The sequence below is a fragment of the Plodia interpunctella genome, chromosome 10 (assembly GCF_027563975.2).
Source record: "Plodia interpunctella isolate USDA-ARS_2022_Savannah chromosome 10, ilPloInte3.2, whole genome shotgun sequence".
NCBI lineage: Eukaryota > Metazoa > Arthropoda > Insecta > Lepidoptera > Pyralidae > Plodia > Plodia interpunctella.
Genome location: NC_071303.1, coordinates 6,115,330 through 6,134,775, shown reverse-complemented (window position 1 = coordinate 6,134,775; position 19,446 = coordinate 6,115,330). Strand labels below are relative to the sequence as shown.

Below are 19,446 nucleotides of genomic sequence, written 5' to 3'. Positions count from 1 at the left end.
AAAAATAAAATATGACAATCTACAACACATTTTAGAAATTCGCTGTTGGCGCTTAAAATACGGCATATTACGCAAAGCTCAGCGCAGGTGGCACTACTGGTACAACTAAGGTACACAGGCATTGCCAATGGTGGCAAAAAGCGCCAATTTTCAATATTGTTGCAGATTTACGACCAAAAATAACTTCTATGCAATCGTGGTACGAGTTTAAAGGAAAAAGGAAGGATTTAGTGGATTATCCTGAAAATAATCACACTGTTTTAGGTTATGTTCTGCATTATTTGGTCAACTGTGATCATAAACTGATACAAATTTGATTTTGACTGAAGATCTTACCTGAAGTATGAAGTCCATATTTTAATAAGTCTTTTTACGTGTGAAGTGTTCCGAGCTTCTTTTCGACCGTTTAATGTCTCGATAATTTTATAGCGTGAGGCGTATCCCATAGTTTTCGAAGTTTTTTATCTTATGGAAATCTATTGTACCCAATATTTCGGAACCCGAATATGCTACAGTGTTGTATATTTTCACGAAACGATATATTACATTATGAAAGGATTAATAAATTACTCTAAAATAAACGTTTTAATCGACATAGCAAAAGGCGGCAAAGCTTTTGTGTACCTAACATACAGTACTGTACTCTGGCGGATATGTGCAGTAATACTCCCTATTGCCCAAAGCTAGCGACACAGAAGCTAAATAGGCAACACTGTTGGTCTGATTTTAGAGTTTGAGTTTTCTGAAAACATAATCAGGAATCCTGAAACCGAACGTAGGTCCATATATGGGGCCTAGAACAAGTTCTAAGGCCGAGGAGTTATATGGAAATCGTATAACTTATTTGGCTACACTGCTCCGACACATCTATAGCTTTATTGGTCTTTAACCACAAGGTACTTTTTGCCCATTCATCATCCTACATGCGTATTATTGACAATAGATCTTAATTCATTTTTTTGTCAAAGTCAATGTTTGACATTGATAAATTGTCTAGTTTTGAGGGTGCCATCTGTCTGCATCTGCCATTGCCATCCATGCCATATTTAACAAGTACACCTACCTACTTAACCTACCGTCTTGCGTGCCTGTGAATATTTTCTAAATACCTAAATCTTTCATTAAATTCCAAATACCTACCTACATGCTAAGCACTTAATTGATGATCTAGAGATTTTAAATAATCGTATATAAATGTAACTCCTCTTTTTATAACTTATGTGTGAAAGAACCACTCTGACCGGCTTGCGATTATAAAGAGAACAAGTAATACAGATAACTGGGACCTAAGGGATTGGTATTAACCTAGAAGGCAATTAATAAATAAAAATGACTTTGGCTCACAATATCCAACAAATATCTCGAACAAAAGATGTTCAAACATCTCACAATATTACTTTTGATACAATGTTACTTGCTCCTGAAACCCTACAAGGTCTGAAAAATGCTGGTTTTTACAAACCTTCACCAATTCAACTACATGGAATTCCATTAGGAAAATGTGGTTTTGGTATGTGATAACTTTTTTATATCTATAGGTACTTACCATTATTATAATTCTCTATCTCCTGTGACATAAAACTTCTCTATGCCACAGATGCACAAAATGGCTCATATTGTTCTACATGGTCTGTATTAGTTTCAGATTAATGCTTTGCACCCATTTACCAAACACTTATTAAACTACCTTGGTAAATTAAATCCTTCTGTCAACTTTCTCATTTCAGATCTTTTATTAGAAGCCAAGTCAGGAACAGGTAAAACTGCTGTGTTTACATTAATAGCATTGGAAAAACTAGAGTTGAAAAAAGGACTACAAGTGGTAATCTTAGCGCCCACTAGAGAAATAGCTGCTCAAATATGTGATGTTATAAAACAAATTGGATCTGGTTATAAAGGTTATTATTATTTTTAATTTTCTTTTAATTTTTTCTTTCTGTCATTTGAAGTAGTGGAGGTTTAATTATACATATATAAATATATATATAGAATATCCCAGGTTCAAATACTACTCATGCCACCTGAGTTTATAAACCAATCTGACTCATGTATAGTAGTTTTCATACACCACCACCTGCTTCTGGTGAAGGAAAATATGTGAAATGTGTAGTTCGATGGTAAGGTGATATTTTTATCTTGTTAAATGCAATAAGATCTCTCTGATGGCAATAAATGCTTGTGTCACAATTACATTTTCATTAATAACATATTTAAAATACTCCCAACAGTACCAGTGGGTGGTCATATTTCTTGTTCTCCGAAGAACAAGCTCTGTATGTATTTGTAGCAGGATATTTCTTGAATTGAGATTGAAAATAAAGTTGCCTTAAAGGCTTTATGTATTTCAAGATAATTTTGTACTTACAGGGTTGACAGTTGAAGTTGTAATGGGAGGCCTACCAGTAAAGGAAGATATTGCGAAATTCAAAAGAAATGTCCACATTGTTGTTGGTAGTCCAGGAAGGTTACGTCACCTTATAGATAAACACATTAATACCTCTTCTGTACGACTTCTAATTCTAGATGAAGCTGACAAATTGATGGAAAAGAGTTTCCAAGATGATGTTAAATACATATTTTCCTCTTTGCCATCTCAGAAACAAGTAATCATGAGTAGTGCCACATATACAGAAACTGAAAATATATTTATTCATGATTATGTGCAAAATGCTCAACATATTTGTCCTAATAATAATTGTGTACTTTTAGGAGTTGATCAAAAAATAAGTCTAGTAAAGTATAACATTAATATTGTAAAACAAACTCAAATCAGATTTCAAGAAGTTCTCAAAATATTTTCTAAAATTCAATTCAAGCAATGTCTTATATTTTGTAACTATCAAGTGAGAGTCTCAGAATTACATAAATTACTGTCACATGCGAATTGGCCAGCAGAACAGTTATCTGGAAATCAAGAACAAATGGATCGCCTGGATGCATTAAAAACTTTACAAGAATATAAATGCAGGATTTTGATAGCCACAGATCTGGCAGCTCGTGGTATTGATGCTTCAAATATTGATTTGGTCATTAATTTTGAGCCCCCTTTTGAGTGGCAAACATACTTACATAGAATTGGAAGGGCAGGTCGTTTTGGTACATATGGAATGGCAATTACAATACTGAGTGAAGGAAAAGAAGCAAAGAAATTTCACAAAATATTAGAGCCCATGATAGAAATGATAAATTTAACTAATCTGTGGGATAATGATGAAGTTAGTGCCATCAAAGGTTTTTCCCCCACATATTCACTTAATACAGGTAAAATTAATGAAACTATTCAAGCAAACAAACAAGAAATTAATAGCGAGATTAAAGAACTATGGAAGGTGTTAACATCAAATGAAGAAACAAAGAAAGAAAAAGCATTAGAAAGTTTTGAACATTTGTGTACATCATTTAATAAAAGTAACTCAAATATTAAAACATTTGATGAATTATTACTATCTTTCGAAAACGATCAACATTATAGAGATGTAGATTTAAAATTTAAACATTTCAATATATTCAGTGGACCTTGTAAATCTATTTGTATTTCATTAAAAAAGTATTTTAATATGACAGGAAAAGAGAAAGAAGAAAATAATAATATTAGTGAAACTTGTCCTGGAAAGGCTGAGTTAATAAATATTTATCAAAAAGAAAATGAAAAAGTGAACAAGTGTCATAACTCTTATGTGAGTAATGGATGCATAACTGCTTCCACAAATACCATCAAGTCTAATTTTGGTGCAAACAGTTGTAGTGGGAAATATGATAATACTAATTACTGTAAGAAAGTTCATAATAATGAAAATGCTAATGATCATTCCAGTAAACACAATGACATTAATTTAAGAAATAGTAAAAACTACCATGACTATTCCATTGAAAAAGAAGAAACTAGTGTTAATTCAATTGATTACACAGATACAATCAGTGAATATAATTTTGCCATAAATAATCCTACCGAGAAAAATGATGATACAAAGCAAGCACTTCTTGATGCAGGACTTCCAACAGAATTTGGTAAATCAAAGAAAAACATACAATTTCGTGTCAACCAAAGCAGACCAAAAAAAAAACCTTCAGAAAACAGAAACACAAGATCATTTGATTCATCAAATATTCAAAACAACAAAAGTTGTAGAAACATTATTAGAAGTGATCAAAATTCAAAATCGGAAAGAAACACCATGAATAATTTTAATAGGGAAAGTCCCTGTTTTATTAATAATAATAAACGAAAACCAAAAAGCAGTACTAGATATAGGGAAGCAACCAGCAGTTCTGATAACATTTCTGAAAATTATGTCAGGTGGTACAGGAATCTTAAATTCCAGATGAAGCAAATTGAATTAGCGGTATATATTGATGAATTATCAAAATTGTAAGATATAAATAAAAAATGAAATCAAATATTCAAGGTTATATTTATAATATGGAAACAAACTACTTCCGCGTGAATGTTCACGTCTTACGTACTACAATATATCCATTGACTAGTCTAGGTACACTGTTGGCTAGCCTTGTTTTAGTCTCAAGAGAGAAAATAAGATTCTCAGCCAAAACTGAAACACAAAGTAACAGAAAGTTCATAAAGTTGGTATTTGTATAGCCTTAAATTATCATAAGAGTGAATTAAATGAAATTGAAGTCTGATATTGTCATGCGCATGCGCCTGCTTTACGTGAGGTTAATCAGAGACAAGGGATTTTAAATGAAATATATAGGTAACTTATTTGTACATACCATTTATTGGAATAATGTAAAAATACGGCGATTTTCTCATAAATAAATAAAAAATATGTAACAAAAAGATACAATATTTTAATACTAAATGCTTATATTGATAACAGCTTAAATGGAGTACCAGATTTTTTCTCAATGTCTATACATATACCTAATATGTATAATTACATAATACATTAGGAACAAAAATGGAATTCATATTGAAGATATTAGGTCCTTACGTATGAAATTAGCTTTTTGTTGTACTGGCCAATTTAATCACAAATTTCTCCTCTTTGGTTAGGAATTCCAAATTCAAATTTATACAACTATTTACACATGTATTTGTGTTTCGTTAACCGTTTGTTTTACACATGTATTTGTTTTTTTCTTCTGATTTTTCTGTTTGCGTTACTCAGTTTACAAAATGGAAAACTTGAAATATCGCGTTATTTACGAGTACAAGTTCCACCGTGGCACCAGTGCTGCGGTAAGGGTTAATGACGTGTCGAAAAAGAAAACACAGGGCGTTTTTGGTTCCAACGTTTTCGTTCTGGAAATTTCGAGCTGCAGAACAAGCCCCGTGGACGGCCGAAGGCCCTAGTTGATAATGAAGAATTGAAGGCTATTGTGGAAGCGGATCCATCGCGAACCACGTCAGCTTTAGCTTCAGGCTTCGGTGTTAGTTATAAAACTATTTTAATAAACTTGAAGCAAATTGAGAAGATTAAGAAACTTGATAGGTAGGGTAACTCACGAATTGAGTGACACAAACCGGCAGACGCGTGTCGACTGCTGCGTTACATTACTTAACAGGCACAATAGTGAAGGGTTTTTAAATCAAATCATTACCTGTGATGAAAAGGTGGATTCTCATGGCTGGACCCTGGCCAAATCCTGCCCCAATCGAAAATTGAACCCCAAAAAAGTTACTTGTCAGCATTTGGTGGACTAGTGCCGGTGTCGTTCATTACAGTTTTCTCAAATCTGGCCAGACGATTACGGCAGACGTCTATTGTCAGCAATTGCAAACTATGATGGAAAAGCTGCTAAACAACCCGAGGCTGGTCGATCGCTCCACGCCACTGCTGCTTCACGACAACGCTAGACCACACACTACACAACAGACGGCTACCAAATTAGAGGAGCTTCAATTGGAATGTCTAAGACATCCACCGTACTTCCCAGACCTTGGTCCAAAAGATTACCATTTTTTCGATTTTTTGATAACTTCTTCCAAGGGAAAAATATCAACTCTGGTAGGGCAGTCCAAACCGCCTTCAAAGATTTTATTGATTCCCGTCCGAATTGTTTTTTTAGTAAAGGGATCAATGAACTACCTATGAGATGGCAAAAGTGCATAGATAATAATGGTTCTTGCATTGATTAAATAACTATATTATATTAAAAAATGATTCGACTTTTTTTTCCTCCTATACCAAACGCCAATTTAATATGTAAGGACCTAATTATTTTTTTTAAAACGATTAAAGCAGTAAACTCTGGATACTCCGAGGTCTAGATCTAGCAGTAGGGATGTGTCGACGATGTACGACTGCGATGACTAGAGCCGTCGTCATGACTTTTATGGCATTTCTTCAATCTGAATTAATCTTCGTTTTGGCAAACGATGGAGCCATGAAACTTTTAAAAAAATCTTCAAGTCCCATGGCATATTCTTTTTTCAATTTTTACGTACATTGTCCAAACATTTTAAGAAATTTTGCCAGAATGTAATCATATCGTAAACGTAAAAAAATATATGGAGAATTGATAGTTACTTTTTACAATAAAGACGCGATCTATATTGATACGCTTACACGTTCTCACAAAATCTCATGCTAACCTTACTTGTAAATTTTGTTCCTGCTTTGTGCCTTAAAAGCATTTCAAAGACTAGATCACACAATACGTTTTATTAAAAAAAACCACAAGCTCTATAAAGCCCAGTACGAGATTTAAGACAAATCTAATAATACCTATCCATAAACCCATTGTTTAAACCTGCCATATACTGATATACTTACCCTGTTATCCATAAAAAAGTTAAAACATACTATAAGCAAAATTATTTTGTCACTATAGCACTTTACAATATTTGGCATTAACAGAAAGAGACAAAACATATTGTAGCTTATAATATGCTTTTTCTTTCTTTATGAATAACAGGAATAAAATATTACATAGCAACCGGTTTTGCGAGTACCTCTAAAATTAAAGTTGAGGAGTTTATGCATTACACAAACTTTTTAACACTAGTTATACACTTATACGAATAGAAAATGCTTTCCGGATAATATGTTTTTTTTTATTGAAAAAAAGAACACATAAGTATCACCATATTATGTAGTAACCTTTTGGTAAAAGAAGAATACAAATAATACCTCTTTTACCATTTTTTTTTACTTTTCTTTGAAATAAACGAGACTAAGGATAAAGCTAAAGACTAAGATAAGCTTTTTGATAAAGTATCATAAAGTAATCTGACAGCTAAACTATCTGATAAATCTACCTGAAGTTAAATGTGCTATCGGTTTGACATGTTACAATAGGCTATCAGATACTTATATAACAATGAATCAGGCCCTGTGTTTTATCCCATATTCATTATGTAAGATAAAAATTGCATTACGCTGGTATGGTCATCGAATAACCTGCATTATATATGTATTGACCATGGAAGATTTCGCCAAAGTATACAACCTGACAAACAAATCAAAATGTTGGCACATTAAAATTGATCATTCATATATTGGTTTTTAAAGTGGGTATTTCCCTAAAAAAAACATGTAAAAATTGTGTAGATACCAATTTTTAAATACCTAAACAAATGTATTGTATTGCCTCCTCAGATTTGCCATCATATACCAATTAATCTTATATATTAATTCAAATAATTTAATCATTACCTACCTATTATTGTAGACACTTTACGCTAAACAGGAGTTAATCTACGTAATTATTTTTTTTATAACCAGTTTTTATACCCTTTAAATTTTAAATGCATAAATTCCGCCCACACTTCGTACACTTAACCTTAACTATTAGGAATCACTACATAGTATACAACAAAGTCGCACGTCGCGTCTGTTTCTATCTAGGCTTTATTCTTTCAAAACACGCAAGGGATTTTGATGCACTTTTAGCTGTTATTGGGACATTTGTCAACTAAGGTTTATACATACAGCCTAGACCGTGCGAAACCAGGCCGGGTCGCTAGTAAATAATATTTAAATACAAAAGAAACACCAGATCATTCTTATACATTCAATGTCGAGACATTTACATTCTATACCATTATTTCATAGAAAATTATGTTTAAAATACCACAAGATGATACGAGCTATGATTATAGGTAATTCATTTATCGCTCCGTAAATTATAGAACCATTATACATAAAATTACGACTCTACCCGCCAAGGGTAGGAAAAGACGATGTATAAAAAAAAACAATACATACATCTTGTTAGATAAATCTAGTGGCGACTATTACCCCAGTTTAATCCTTCTTTTCATGGGTATCTGAAACACATACAAATATTATTAGTCGAGAGTCAGAGAAACCTAACGTAAAATTTAAATGCTGATCAATAAAAGTGAAGACAAGCGAATTCGAATCACTTGTCTTCACTTTTTTAGTACCTATAGATAGTATCGATTGTTTCTTATTCGATACAATCGATAGCATCAGTAGATATCGATTTTTAAAGTTGAGCTTACCAGATGATTCTTCTTCTTCCGCATCCAAGATATCCGCGCAGCAGACAGAGTAGCAGATGAGAGACAGGAATCCCAGCGGCAAGCCGAACACGAGCGCAGTAAGGACGGGGTTGCCGCGCCACATGTTGCTCAGTGTTGTTCTGGCTTCGTAGAACCCTCTGTAGAACCGCACCGGCCAACTGTTACCTCCATATGCCTGCCCAAAAGAATACACTGTATATCAAAAATTAATTAATATTGCTAACGTTATTGTTCACAAAGATCACAAATTCCAAAAGTCATACTCTTATATTTCAAAATCATATACAAACCCAATTGCCCCGTAGGGTATCTGGTGATAGAAATCAATACTGATACAAATACATTAAAATGGTAAAAAATATGAAGAAAATATATCATAAAAACAAAAATAAATATTCACCATGACTTGACCTTTTATATACAGATTGTTGATTCTGATTTCAATTTTGTCTGCTCCGCCAGTGTATTAAATATTTATATATAATTAAATAAGTTCTATGTTTTATGCCCTAACTTTGGCTGTTACCATTGCCATTGTTCTATTCTCGTTAAATATTATATGCAATATTTTAACTACGAAATATATTTACCGGTGCCACTTGATCGTGTATCTGATCAAGGAAAATTGATACAGCCTCAGGTGTCATAAGAACGGGGTCGTCGTCCGGTATGTGGTGGTGGCTGGTGGTTGAGTTCAACACTATCAGATGGGGTACAGTCAGTTCTGACATAGCTATGGAGTTCGCCAGATCCGGATTACCCAACCAACCAAATTGGAACTTGCGGTGCAGATCTCTCTTTCGTCTCCTGTAAAGGCATACTAGGTATATTCAATTTGCACACGTGCGACACGATGCCTATTACTAATTAAAGAGGTTACAGACATCTGCCCTCAGGTTTTTACTCTACTTCCCCACGGTATTTGAATTAAAATTAATCTTATTACAGTAAATTGAAGGCTGGTTTTTATTTGCGCCTTTTTCTGAGATGCTTAGTCCAGGAATCCATCAGGTTATAAATGTTCTTATTCCAAAGCAAACACATTACCATAAAAACTAAAAAAATTCATGCTTAGGATCATTCTGGACCCATTTCACCCAATTCACATAGCACTAATTGATTTAATATCTCAACAAATAATTGTAACATTGCTGAATATTTTTTAAATAAAATGAGCACACATTCTAGTTTTTAATATAATGACATACTATATAAAAATATATTCGAGGGAGCACTTACTTTACTATACCTTCAATCATGTCCTTGAAATCTCTTTCAGTCTGAGTTATTTCATTTAATTTATTTTCAGATACAACAGCAATTACTATATATTTTTCTGTGTCAATCAAATCATTTATATTTGATCTAGTGATCTTTGGAAAGAAGCCGAACCTTTCGGAGTTAATCCATTTGTCTAAAGTTACATTTAAGGCTTCCGTGTCCTCAATCAGGTTTGGAGTAGCTAAAATAATTTAATGAAATTCAATTCATATTAAGAATTCAATAAATTAATTATAAACTGTCACCCCCATTTTGATTTATTCCAGTCTGATACTACTAAGTTTTGATCCCAGTGGGATCACGATTATTTTATTTATTTTTTTATTCCCGTCGGATACCACTTGCATAATATACCAGTGGGATCAACTTTTTTTAATTTATTATATATTCCATTCTGATCCTACTAGTGGTTTAAACATATTTTTAGTACAGCCAGTAACATAATTTCTACTATCATAATGATACTAATTTAAAAAAAGTAATAATAGCCATACATGCAGCTTTTTTACCTGCGAACGTAGTAGGCGCGCTTGTCCATCCAATCAGAGACAAGTATAACTAATATTTCCAGGAATTGTTTCATACTTAGAGCTAGTTGACCTTGAGAAAGGGGTTATCTTTATTCTAATTGCCAGTCGTCATTTTGCTTTCCAATGTGAAATTATGTGCATCTCATTGTACGTGACGTGTTGAAGTGAATTACTAGACAGTAAGTACGCATCTTGTAATATTAAACGATTGCTATAGATTTATTAAATTCTATTTTCATTTACAAAGTTTTATTGTTATAGAACAGTTAAGGCATGGCAGAGAATAGTTATATTTCGTTTATAGAAAAGATTAACGTTTATTTCAACACATCAATTTTATTATCATCATTATCCTAGAACTTTATGTTTTTAATTGATGTATAATAATGAAAATGTTATTCGTTTTAGGAAATGTCAGAAGGTAATAGCAAGCCCTCTACCTCTAATAACTCTGGTGGTGAGTTCACAATTATACAGAGGAACGGTGGTGCAGTTTTGTTGCGGGCTGGTTACCAATATACTAAGAAAATAACATTCAAAAGTGGATGTATTACGTGGAGATGCGTGAATTGGCGCAAAAAGTGCCCGGCATATATAAATATAAAGGTATGAGCTACTTTATATCCACATAAAATAACGAACTGACTTGCTTTAATTTTTTGGCTCATTCATTGATTCATTTTGACGACCTGAGTAGCGTAGTGGTCACCATGGCGGGTTTGCTATGCACGGGTCCCGGGTTCGATCCCCGGCCGGGCAGAAAATGAAATGATGAATTTTACTATCTGTGATGGGTCTGGGTGTTACTATGTATAATGTGTATATGTCGCAGTCATCTGGTTGAATCTGCTTTTTGATTAAATGACTAGCTCCTTTATTGAATGACGATATTCAATTGAATCACTAGGCTAAACGTTGATAGAACAAGCGTCACTCAACGTCCAACTAGTTAGCTGATTGTAACATAGCTCTTTGAACAGGGCGGACGTAAAATCAGTCAGGTGATTCAAATTTAGTTCATTTTTTTCCCACTGCAGCGCTAGTAGTCACCAAAACAAATGTGGCGTCAAACAGCTTGCACAGAAAGCACTGTATTGAAATTCTTTTCGATTAAATTAGCGTTAAAGTGCCTTATTTGTGATATCATAAATAAGGTGTGCCATATTATCCTGCAACATATCATGTCCTCATTTTTGTTATGTAAAGTAAGGTTACCTTTTTAATTTTACGAAATTAGCGAACTTATGTTCACCCTAATCAAATATTACAAAGTCGTACAGATTCTATTTAACGAGATATTTTATAATTAACTTATTTTTATTTAAAGTAAGGTTAACTTTTAAGTTGCGAACTCATGGTCATCCTAACCAAACATTACAAAATGGGCTATATCCCATTCAACGACTTCGCTAAATGACGTTCAGTCAAGACGTTAAACGTTACACGACTTGACGAATTGTCCTTTAGTCATTCAATTGAATATCGTCATTCAATATAGGAGCTAGTCATTCAATCAAATAGTAGATTCAACCAGATGACTGCGACATATATACAACAAAAAAAACTATTATAAATAGTAGGAATATCCGTTAATCTAGCACGCATAACATAAGCATTTAGTTGCTTAGCTTGGGGCTAGATGGCGCTGTGTGGATTAGTCTAACAGTATTATTATTATTCATTAAAGTGTGTAATCTAACTTGAAGTTTTTTTTTTCATCAGGAAAACAACATTATAAAAGAAAAAAGTCACCAATGTAAGCCGGACGAAATAAAAAATGTAGTAGATCAAAAATTACATGAATGCCGAGAAAAGGTTCTATCTTCGAATTTTTCACCAATACCCAATATTTACAACAACTTTATGTCAGAATTCGAAAATGCAGGCTTGGATCTCTTAAAAAAGCTTCCGTCATTCGGAAACATTAAATCTTCTTTATATAATGCCAGAAATAAGAAAGCCGGAGTGACAAAAATACAATGCAATTTGCCTGAAGAAGTTATAGTTCCTTTGCAGTTCAAGGAATTTGTTCTTGCCGACTACTATAATGAATCTTCCGAAACTCGAATTATAGTTTTTGCTGATAGCGAAGTCCTGGAACAAATTAAACATATCAAGATTTATTTTAGTGACGGAACTTTTGAGTGCTGCCCAAAACCATTTGTACAACTTTATTCTATACACGGCGATCTCGGAAGCAATGAAGAGCACACAAGAATAGTGCCTTTAATGTACGTGTTGCTGAATAGAAAAACTGAAGAAATTTACACAACACTTTTTCAAGTATTAAAGGAACATATTCCAGATTGGGAACCGTTGATATATGTGACAGATTATGAACAAGCGGCTATGAATGCCATATCAAAAGTTTTCCCTTCAGTCGAAGTAAAAGGATGTTACTTTCATTTTTCACACAACGTGTGGAAGAAGGCTAAAGCGCTAAATTTAACTAAAGAAAAGAGACTCCGAAAACATGTAGCGCTCTCAGCTCTCCTGCCGCTGCTACCTCGAGAATTCATCTCAGACGGGTGGTGCTATTTAATGGAAGACAGTCCTGAATCTAATGAAATTCAACAATTCAACGATTATATGGTGACACAATGGCTGGAAGACGAAAATTTTGTCAACATTTGGTGTGTTCATAATCAACGTCACCGCACAACCAATGCTGTAGAATCTTGGCATAAAAAACTAAACAGTACTCTGCCAAAGAAACCCAATTTATTTCAACTCTTAAAAGTTTTAAAAGATGATGCCAGTCTTCAAAAGGTTAACATTAAAAAGCATAATTTTGAGCTGCCGAACCCGAAGCGAAGACTAACCAAAGTGATTGCTAACGACAACTGGTTTAAACACGTAACTAATGAACTTTTGTCAGGTAAAATCACAGTTGGTCACTGCCTGGAAAAGTTAAGATTATGATTTCTTTTTATTTTATTTCCTTATTTTGTAAATTTTTATATACAGATTATATGAATGACTTATCTATATTTTTAGTTAAGATAACAAGTTGATTTGAAGCTAGTCGTTGTAATTAATATTTGATAGTTTTAATTTAAATGTAAAGTGTTTTCTGTGATGATTTATTTTTCTATGATATCTGTGATAATTGTTGTAAATAAATGAATGTTGATTTTTAACGAATGACTTTTTTCCTGACTGTACATACCCCTTTTTTAACTTTGCAAGAATGTAGTAGGATCCGTTGGGACGTACAAACTGCAAGTGGGATCAGACGAGAAATTGTTAATAATACTCACGGTAGGAGGATCACAAATAGTGGTATCCGACTAGAAATTACCCCCATTTTTGGTCTCTGAGGGCTAAAATTTTGAAAAGTAAGTAGTCTTTGTTTGAGCTCCACTCAGAGTACACTAAGTGCACACTAGCGCCACCATCATATTTTTTTCAATTTATTATAAATAAAAGGAAATTTTAAATATCCAGCTTGGACAAATTATGCTACACTATATAAAGGACTTAATTAAAAAATAATAGTTTTCTATACAATATGTAGACACAATTTACTAAACGGACTTTAGTGGCCACCGTTTTCCATTTAGTAGATTGTGGCAACTATAAAATGTGTCCAATATAAAACTACAATACTTTATAATGTAGTCCTTAATCTAGCATAATTAGTCCGTGCCAGATATATACAATTTCCTTCTGTTTAAAAGAAATTGAGAAAAATATGATGGTGGCGGTAGTGTGCGCTCGGTACACTCTTACCTATGCACACAAAATTCCATCATAATCAATATTCATTTCGCTGTGAAAGTGGGACTTTTGCATTTATAACATTAGTAACTTATAGATGTTACTTACCTTCAAAGAAAAACACGTCACCTTCCTTATTCACAAATATAACAGTTTCATTTGGAGGTTTAAATTCATTCCTGATAATATCATGAGACATTGCATAAAACCATGTATGAGGTTGATACTTTTCTGCATGTTTCATATACATTTCCTGCAAAGTAGCACAATTAATTTTAAAAAATAGGATCCAGTAAAAGATGTTAGCCCTTACTTGAATAAGGTGGCAATTTAACACTAGTTTTGATAAATAATTTTTTTATATAAAATCCAACTAGGTATGGACCAACATGGACTCCAATTACAGAAAAGTCAGCTTTATTTGTGTAATTTGTCAAAAAAATATATTGTGTAATAATCTTTCAATAAGTCATACACTTAGCCCTTACTAAATTTGAGTTTAAAAAATGTGATAGCTATGTTAACAAAATTATTAATCACCCATAATGGCCCTGACTGTTTTCCAACATATCCAAAGAATACAGAATGAGTTTCCTTCAAGTCACCGATGCTGTCCTCCTGAGAAACTTTCTGAATTGCTGGTTGGGACATTCGCAAAGCATAATTCACCATTTCTTCTTTTAGTCTGTCACCATTATACTCATGACGAAATGAACCCTTAATGCTGGAATAAATAAGTGTACAAACTTTACATTTTTTATATAGGTATTAAAGAGTCATGAAAATGTCTAATAATAAAATGTACTTACAATAGAATTGTAGGATATGCTCTAATTTTAAAATGTGTGGCAACAGCAGAAAATCTTGTACAATCCACTTTAGCAACTTTGATGGGAGAACTATACAAGGTCTGTGCAACATGTGCCCACACAGGTTCTAGTCGACGACAGTGTGCACACCAAGGAGCATAAAATTTTACAAACCACATTCCGTCATGACTGACATCAATAAATTTATCGCTTAGTTCTAAAACTCTTGATGATGTTGCAATGGATAAAACTGAAATAAAATACACACAAATCTGTAGCATGTATGCTATACAAAACGCATTTTAAGGAGATTGAAAAGAGTTTAAACTTAACCTCCCTAAATGTTGACTTTTGATAGTTGCACTCGCTTGAAGATTATACTGATTTATAGTAGAAGCCAAAAAAGAAATATAGAAGGAAATTATACATGAATACCATATTTACCTACTTCTAGCCTAGTAGCAGCAGTACCTATATAACTAGCCTTACACAGTTACATACTACTGATACTAGGCTAATTAGTAAAGCAGTTCTTTTTTTAGTATACACGAGAAACATTTCATTATTTTAGGCGATACAAATGGAAGTTTCTTGTTTGTGACCATTACAACAGCTAACCTCTACTTAGGTAGGTACTTATAAGATTGACATACAAATTTTACATTAACTTATATGAGGTGAACTTACCCGATAATAAACTTAAGTAAAAACCGAGCAACGAATCCATTTCGTTTACTTTGTTCCTAAAAAAATAAGCACAAAATAATCACATAAATATACTACAACTAAAAATTACAAGTAAGCGAAACAAAGTAAGCTAATGAAACAAATAAATAGGTAGATCATACTTAGCGATAATTTCAGAAAAGGTATCACACCATTCCCAAGTCCCAACAATTAAACGTATAGGTAGCGATTGATAATTTGATTTATCCTCTTCTTTGCCCAACAACACAAACAGAACAGAATACAATATATAACTAGTAGGTATAAGTACCTACGTCAAGCAACACCACACCACCTACACACACACAACAAACAAGGCCCAAGGCAAGAAATGGGCAGGGTCCACAAGCCACAAAGTAGTGTTGCGCTCGATCGATAGTTAACTATCGATAGCGTTTGGTTTTGATAAACTATCGACATTTTGAGAAAAAAACAACAGCATCAATAGTTATATCATTAATAAATAACAATAAAATTGATAGTATGAACCGTGGTGACGATTAGACTGTAGACTGTGTGGTGCAAAAATATCAATACTATGGATTATATATCTAATATTGCAATATATTTACTATGGATAAGTAGTCTAATCATCATCACGTTTCGATACTATCGATAGTATTATAGTGTTGCTCCGAAATGGATATCGGTGACGTATTTCAATTAAAACTATAGATAGTACTATACCACAACATTGTGATAGTACTATCAATAGCTTATAATGTGGCAACACTAATGGCTTGCAAAACTATTGATAGTGGGTAGGGAGCGATGAGCGATACTACAGATTTATGAAAACAACCATCGACGGTGATTGGCATCCCCACAGAATGGTCTGTGGGCACCCCTAATGACAGACCGGCCGGGTACCGGCGCGGCGGTACCGGTAGATTCTATTCTCTAAGGGCGGGCGCGTGGCCATCTTAGGTGGCCATCCATAACCCGCGTGCAGCAGGCCGTGACAGAAGCTGACAACTGCTTCTGAGACTGGCATTGTCAAATGTCAAAAGCAACCGATGTTCAAAGTTTAGGTATAAAATATAGATACGATCAAAATCATGTTTTTTTTCTGAAATTAATTGATACTTTCTTTGATGTTTATTTCAAAATAACAAATTTCGTATATTAAATATATAGCTAGGTATTCTTTATAGCACCGTGGAATTTTATAGTATTTTTGGGAAATTGAGTAACAAATATAAATACAGTACACACTAAATAAAATTAATAGATACGACCACGGGATGCGACAGAGGTGTCGCGTCTGTCAGTCTGTTTGTATAAAGGCGATATAGTCAAACAGATTTTTGTATCGTTTTCACCGATATATTGATTAATAAAGATTAATTTATTATTATTTTATCCCAGCGAAGCCAAGGCAGATCAAGGTTTATATGTATAAGACATGCATAACATTGCATGCGTGCAAAGCCGGAGCGGGATGTTAGTTATAGTAATAATAAAATATGCTAATTTTACACAATTTTTACAGTTTGTTATTACTTTACAACATAACGATGTTTTCACGTTTATCGATAGTTCATTTATCATCCTATAACACATATACTATCGATAAATTAACTTACCTACTATCTCACGTCTCTCTCTCTCTCTCACGAATACTATTGCAGAATATTTTAGGGAGTATTACTATTACATGACTATTACCTTACCTACTTAGTAGTAGTATAATATAATACTGTTGGTTGTGTACTAGAGTGGAAAGTGACTTTCACTTGTAACGTCACAATAATTTTATTTCCATGACGCTACAACTGGTACGACGCGTCATACGTAATTCATTAGCAATTCGCTTTGAAAATAAAAATTATTCACAATTCGGTCGCCATACTCGCCATTGCAGATTACGTAGCGAATCCCGTTATTCGGAGTGGGGGCTCGGACGCGCGAGGGGGGCACGTATCAGCGGCACGGTTGGAGCGCGAGTTCACTCTGTCACTCGGTCATTACGGTATTTCTCTACAGCGCGTCCTACATTCACGATATTGAAAGAAAGAGTGACAATGCCAGAAAACAAACAATTTCAGCGACTTCCAAAAAATGTTGTTCCTAAACATTACAACTTAGAATTAGTCCCTAATCTTCAAAAATTTACATTCTCGGGGAAAACTGCAGTGAAAGTATCGGTAAGGATAATTTCAACACATCGCCGTTTCGAATAATTTCCATGTGACGCGTTAATATCCGACCCGTATTTACTTTCAGATCGTGAGTTCGACGAAAGAGATAGTGCTCAACTGCTTAGATTTGGATCTAAAAAGTGTCAAACTTCATTACAACAATGAGGGTCTAGAATCGGCGTTGAAACCAATAGAATTGCAGCTGAACGCTTCGGAAGAGACTGCTCGGCTTGTGTTTGAGAAACCGTTGCCGGAGGGAGATGCTACATTGCTGTGCGAGTTCACTGGTGAGATCAACGACAAAATGAAGGGCTTGTACCGCAGTAAATACCTGACTCCCAACGGCGAAGAGCGTTACGCTGCGGTCACGCAGTTTGAAGCGACAGACGCTCGCCGTTGTTTCCCTTGCTGGGATGAACCTGCCATCAAAGCAACTTTCGACATTTCTTTGGAGGTGCCCGCAGATCGTGTCGCTCTGTCCAACATGCCAGTTAAAGAAGAAACAGTTACTGGAGAAACAAAATTTATCAGATTTGATACCACTCCTGTTATGTCTACATACTTGGTAGCTGTGGTGGTTGGTGAATATGATTATGTGGAGAAAACTTCTCGAGATGGTGTCCTTGTGCGTGTGTACACGCCAGTGGGTAAAACTAAACAAGGGTTGTTTGCTTTAGAGGTGGCTGCACGTGTGCTACCTTACTACAAGGAGTATTTTGACATAGCCTATCCTCTGCCAAAAATAGATTTGATAGCAATTGCAGATTTTTCAGCTGGTGCTATGGAGAATTGGGGTTTGGTAACTTACAGGGAGACCTGTCTATTAGTTGATGAGGAACACACATCTGCAGTGCGTAGGCAATGGATAGCATTGGTAGTGGGCCATGAGCTGGCTCACCAATGGTTTGGCAACCTTGTAACTATGGAATGGTGGACACATCTTTGGTTGAATGAAGGATATGCATCCTTTGTGGAGTTCCTATGTGTAAATCATCTGTTTCCTGAATATGATATTTGGACCCAGTTTGTCACTGAGACATATACAAGGTAATTATTATTATCATTTGACCTACTAATTCATACCTTCTTATTACTATTATAAATGTGAAAGTTTGTGAGGATGTGTATGTATATTTGTTACTTTTTCACATAAAATTTACTTGATGGATTGTTATTAAAATTGGTACATGGGTGGAGTATAACCTGGAATAATTCATAGGGTACTTATTATCCTGAAATTCCCATGTGAGCAAAGCCCCAGGGCGCAGCTAGTAGTTTGCTTTCAAAAAAGAGCAACTGGCAGTCTGCCAAACATGATAAAGCATTTTGAATATTTTTGCTGAATTGCAAGTCATCTTCACCCATATAATATACATTCATAAACTTAATTGGTGCCTACTATATGTTTAGTAAGGAATATGTGAATTTTAGGGCTTTGGAATTGGACTGTCTGAAAAATTCTCATCCTATAGAAGTACCAGTTGGACACCCATCTGAGATTGATGAAATTTTTGATGATATATCATACAATAAAGGAGCTTCTGTAATTCGTATGCTGCATAGATACATTGGAGATGATGATTTTCGTAAAGGAATGAACATTTATCTCAACAGGCATCAGGTATGAAATATTTATGTTTCTAATAATTAAGTGGCTAATATTATAGTACTTATTTTTTGCAAGAGCTCTAAGAATTGCTGTTATAAGTTTATCACAAATGTTATCACTGTTACTAACATGAGTGTTTTATGTATTGCTACACTTATAAGTTATAGAAAATGTTCCC

General features: G+C 34.1%; 4 protein-coding genes across 5 annotated transcripts in view; 3 read left to right on the top strand and 1 right to left on the bottom strand.

Annotated features, from left to right (window-relative positions):
* The first annotated feature begins 1,031 nt into the window (after positions 1 to 1,031).
* Positions 1,032 to 5,152, top strand: LOC128673090 (DEAD-box ATP-dependent RNA helicase RhpA-like). The gene is made up of 3 exons (XM_053750695.2): positions 1,032 to 1,510; positions 1,728 to 1,898; positions 2,368 to 5,152. The coding sequence occupies exons 1-3, from the start codon at positions 1,330 to 1,332 to the stop codon at positions 4,371 to 4,373; spliced, it is 2,358 nt and encodes a 785-aa protein (XP_053606670.1). The 5' UTR covers positions 1,032 to 1,329; the 3' UTR covers positions 4,374 to 5,152.
* On the bottom strand, positions 4,714 to 17,306 carry Tmx3 (Thioredoxin-related transmembrane protein 3). Of its 2 annotated transcripts, none has more exons than XM_053750703.1 (9): positions 17,192 to 17,306; positions 15,480 to 15,535; positions 14,793 to 15,042; positions 14,524 to 14,707; positions 14,092 to 14,236; positions 9,692 to 9,914; positions 9,043 to 9,259; positions 8,432 to 8,627; positions 4,714 to 8,233 (listed from the first exon to the last, which is right to left on the bottom strand). In XM_053750703.1, exons 2-9 carry the CDS (start codon positions 15,517 to 15,519, stop codon positions 8,211 to 8,213), a joined length of 1,278 nt encoding a protein of 425 aa, XP_053606678.1. In that variant the 5' UTR covers positions 15,520 to 15,535; positions 17,192 to 17,306; the 3' UTR covers positions 4,714 to 8,210. The 2 variants fall into 2 exon arrangements, with proteins under 2 accessions (XP_053606678.1, XP_053606677.1); XM_053750702.2 differs by lacking the exon at positions 17,192 to 17,306 and adding an exon at positions 15,641 to 16,595.
* Positions 9,990 to 13,525, top strand: LOC128673091 (uncharacterized). Its single transcript, XM_053750696.1, has 2 exons — positions 9,990 to 10,869; positions 11,986 to 13,525. The coding sequence occupies exons 1-2, from the start codon at positions 10,675 to 10,677 to the stop codon at positions 13,183 to 13,185; spliced, it is 1,395 nt and encodes a 464-aa protein (XP_053606671.1). The 5' UTR covers positions 9,990 to 10,674; the 3' UTR covers positions 13,186 to 13,525.
* The window catches only part of Psa (Puromycin sensitive aminopeptidase), a 7,780-nt gene continuing 5,615 nt past the window's right edge, over positions 17,282 to 19,446 (top strand). Inside the window, exons 1-3 of the mRNA XM_053750694.1 lie at positions 17,282 to 17,665; positions 17,745 to 18,706; positions 19,091 to 19,280. Coding sequence (XP_053606669.1) covers positions 17,282 to 17,665; positions 17,745 to 18,706; positions 19,091 to 19,280 — 1,536 coding nt within the window. The remainder of the gene's footprint in view (positions 17,666 to 17,744; positions 18,707 to 19,090; positions 19,281 to 19,446) is intronic.

Bases quoted from the DNA above. Each gene is read 5' to 3' on its own strand.
- LOC128673091 (XM_053750696.1), top strand. From the start codon at position 10,675: ATGTCAGAAGGTAATAGCAAGCCCTCTACCTCTAATAACTCTGGTGGT. The intron at 10,870-11,985 runs GTATGAGCTACT...TTTTTTCATCAG, and splicing joins CGGCATATATAAATATAAAG to GAAAACAACATTATAAAAGA.
- Tmx3 (XM_053750703.1), bottom strand. From the start codon at position 15,519: ATGGATTCGTTGCTCGGTTTTTACTTAAGTTTATTATCGG. The intron at 14,708-14,792 runs GTAAGTACATTT...TATTTATTCCAG, and splicing joins GCATATCCTACAATTCTATT to CATTAAGGGTTCATTTCGTC. The intron at 9,260-9,691 runs GTAAGTGCTCCC...ATGCCTTTACAG, and splicing joins ATGATTGAAGGTATAGTAAA to GAGACGAAAGAGAGATCTGC.
- LOC128673090 (XM_053750695.2), top strand. From the start codon at position 1,330: ATGACTTTGGCTCACAATATCCAACAAATATCTCGAACAAAAGATGTT. The intron at 1,511-1,727 runs GTATGTGATAAC...TTCTCATTTCAG, and splicing joins ATTAGGAAAATGTGGTTTTG to ATCTTTTATTAGAAGCCAAG. The intron at 1,899-2,367 runs GTTATTATTATT...TTGTACTTACAG, and splicing joins AATTGGATCTGGTTATAAAG to GGTTGACAGTTGAAGTTGTA.